This window comes from Jaculus jaculus, chromosome 10 (assembly GCF_020740685.1).
Source record: "Jaculus jaculus isolate mJacJac1 chromosome 10, mJacJac1.mat.Y.cur, whole genome shotgun sequence".
Classification (NCBI taxonomy): domain Eukaryota; kingdom Metazoa; phylum Chordata; class Mammalia; order Rodentia; family Dipodidae; genus Jaculus; species Jaculus jaculus.
In genome coordinates, this window is record NC_059111.1 from 69,771,110 (window position 1) to 69,773,815 (window position 2,706).

Here is a 2,706-nt window from a genome sequence, read left to right on the forward strand (position 1 = left end):
ACCACCAATCTTCATGAACTTTGAGGCTCTAGATACTTGCAAATGTATCTAAATTTTATGCTACTCTATGGCCTTGCAAATCTTGCCAATTCATCTTCTAAAAGAGGTCTCTTACCCATAAAGTTTTAATGTAACAATAATGGTCCTTTTATACAGTGTAATTTCTGACTTATCTCTCCCTGCTACTTTTACAGAAATCCCCACCTCATGGATTATTTATCCTTACTGTAATCTCCAGTCCACTGACTTTATTGCTGTTTCAGTAATTATGACCTTACTCTCACTGTGTATCTATTTTTTTAAGTTTTTAAAAATATTTATTTATTTTTAGAGTGAACCTTTTTTTTTTAATATTTTTTTAATGTAACAATGAGCTAGTTGTGGTGACATGTGCTTTTTTTATTTAATTAATTAATTTATTTATTTATTTCTTTGAGAGAGACAGACACAGAGAGAAAGACAGATAGAGGGAGAGAGAGAGAATGGGCGCGCCAGGGCTTCCAGCCTCTGCAAACAAACTCCAGACGCGTGCGCCCCCTTGTGCATCTGGCTAACGTGGGACCTGGGGAACCGAGCCTCGAACCGGGGTCCTTAGGCTTCACAGGCAAGCGCTTAACCGCTACGCCATCTCTCCAGCCCTAGAGTGAACCTTTTTTTAATTTGTCCTCGGAGTAGCCTCACTGTGAATCATTATTGCCCAGCTACCTTTGAATGACCCTTGAAATGTCCACTTTATTTCTTTTTCTTTTCTTTTTTCTTTTGTTTTTGCTTTTTGCAATCCCATTACCTATCTCTTACACATCCTGGGTTATTCTACTTGGAGTTTGCACCTGTGAAGCTGAAATAAACTATATAGACACAGTGTGTTGACTGGTCTCATTTAAAAATAGCAGCTATAAATCTCCAGTAGGCACCTAAGGGTTGCCTATATACCATCTACATTCCTCTTGGTTATTTATTTCATTCCCTCTGAAGTGACCATCCACTCATTCTCTTAGATCAATAAATCTCTGTCTTGCCTACTCTATGTACAAATCATACAGGTAAATACTCTTAAACATGTATCTACTTCAACCAATGAAATGCTTCTATTTTGCCTTAAAGTAGAGCCATATTATGATGTAATTATTTTCACTTTCTAAAACTATTCACCCTGTAATCTTTATTCATAACGTTTGATTCCAACTTTATTATATGTTTTTCTACTCTTATCTTTCAGCATCTCAGAAACCTTTTTTGTGTCTACAATTAAACTTCAACAGCATCACAAGTTGATGACCTCAGTTTTCTACTCAATACTATATGAGCAGGTAATATGGAATTTAGGGAATTTGTCTCTGGTATTTATATATATAGTGAAAAAAAAAAAAAGGTGTATTTAGAATTAACCAGCTGGATCCAGTTTAGATGATCCCAATTTTGTTGGCAACATCCAAAGCATCATAATTGGGAGCCAGCCGAACATAGGCCTTCTTCTCTCCATAAGGCCTGACCAGGTTGTTGACTTTGGCCACATCAATGTCATAGAGTTTCTTCACAGCCTGTTTGATCTGGTGCTTGTTAGCCTTGAAGTCTACAATGAACACCAGGGTGGTGTTGTCTTCTACTTCATGGCCCACTCGTGGTCAGGGGGAACTTGATGATGGCACAGTGGTCAAGCTTGTTTCTCCTGGGGACGCTCTTCCCAGGGTATTTAGACTGCCTCCAGAGGCACAGTGTCTTGGGTCACTGAAAGGTGGGTGACCTGCAGATCTTTTTCTTTTTGTGGCTGTGGGTGCCTTTCAGCGCAGCCTTCTTGGCTTTCAGAGCCTTTACTTTGGCTTCAGGTTTGGGAGGAGCAGGAGCTTCCTTCTTCGCTTTCGGTGCCATCTTGGCAAAAAGTCTGGTATGTTTTATCACAAGCTAAAACATACTTTTTTTTTTTTTTTTCAGTTTCATTTTACAAAGGGCTCTCACAGATAAGTGGCTAATTCTACTCTTACTTCCAGTTTAATATTATGAAGTCAACATCTGATGGCAAACTGATTTCTTCCCATGTTCATCCTGTATCATCAGCTATTTGGGTGATCACACTTGATTTTTTATAATGTTCAATAATAAAAATAGTCTATGTTTTATATCCATATTTATCCTATTTTTCCATATATACATTCATTTATTTTTTGTTAGCACAACTAACATTGGAAATTACATGACTTATAGCTTGTAATGATTTTCTAATTGAAGCTGTTCCTTTTGAAAATGTTATTTATCAGGCTTGATAAATGGTTGAGTGGCTAAAGACATTTATTTGTAAAGCCTAGTGACCTAGCATTTGATTCACTAGTACCCAAGTAACAACGTGGCACAAATATCCATTTCATTTGCAGCATCATGGGGCCTCCCTCTCTCTCTCTCTCTCTCTCTCTCTCTCTCTCTCTCTCTCTCTCTCTCTCTCTCTCCTCTCCCTCTCATAAGTAAATAAAATATTTGGAAATATCATTTGTCTTAAGTCAAATTATCTTTCTCATGGTATTATTTTCACTTGTTTGTTTTACCCTGTCCCCAAGAATATAATAAGATCCAGGCTGGAGAGACAGTTGAGAGCACTTCCTGTGCAAGCATGAGGGCCTCAAGAGGCCTGAGAGGAATATGCCTAGTACTCATGTGAACAGTTGGACATGGCCACACATGCCTGTAATTTCAGTCCCATAATAGAGCAAAGAC

At 38.1% G+C, this 2,706-nt stretch overlaps 1 protein-coding gene across 1 annotated transcript; it reads right to left on the reverse strand.

Annotated features, from left to right (window-relative positions):
- Positions 1–1,403: 1,403 nt before the first annotated feature.
- LOC101596020 (60S ribosomal protein L23a-like) lies at positions 1,404–1,869 on the reverse strand. The gene is made up of 2 exons (XM_045160063.1): positions 1,749–1,869; positions 1,404–1,573 (listed from the first exon to the last, which is right to left on the reverse strand). Exons 1-2 carry the CDS (start codon positions 1,867–1,869, stop codon positions 1,404–1,406), a joined length of 291 nt encoding a protein of 96 aa, XP_045015998.1.
- Between the last annotated feature and the right edge of the window lie 837 nt (positions 1,870–2,706).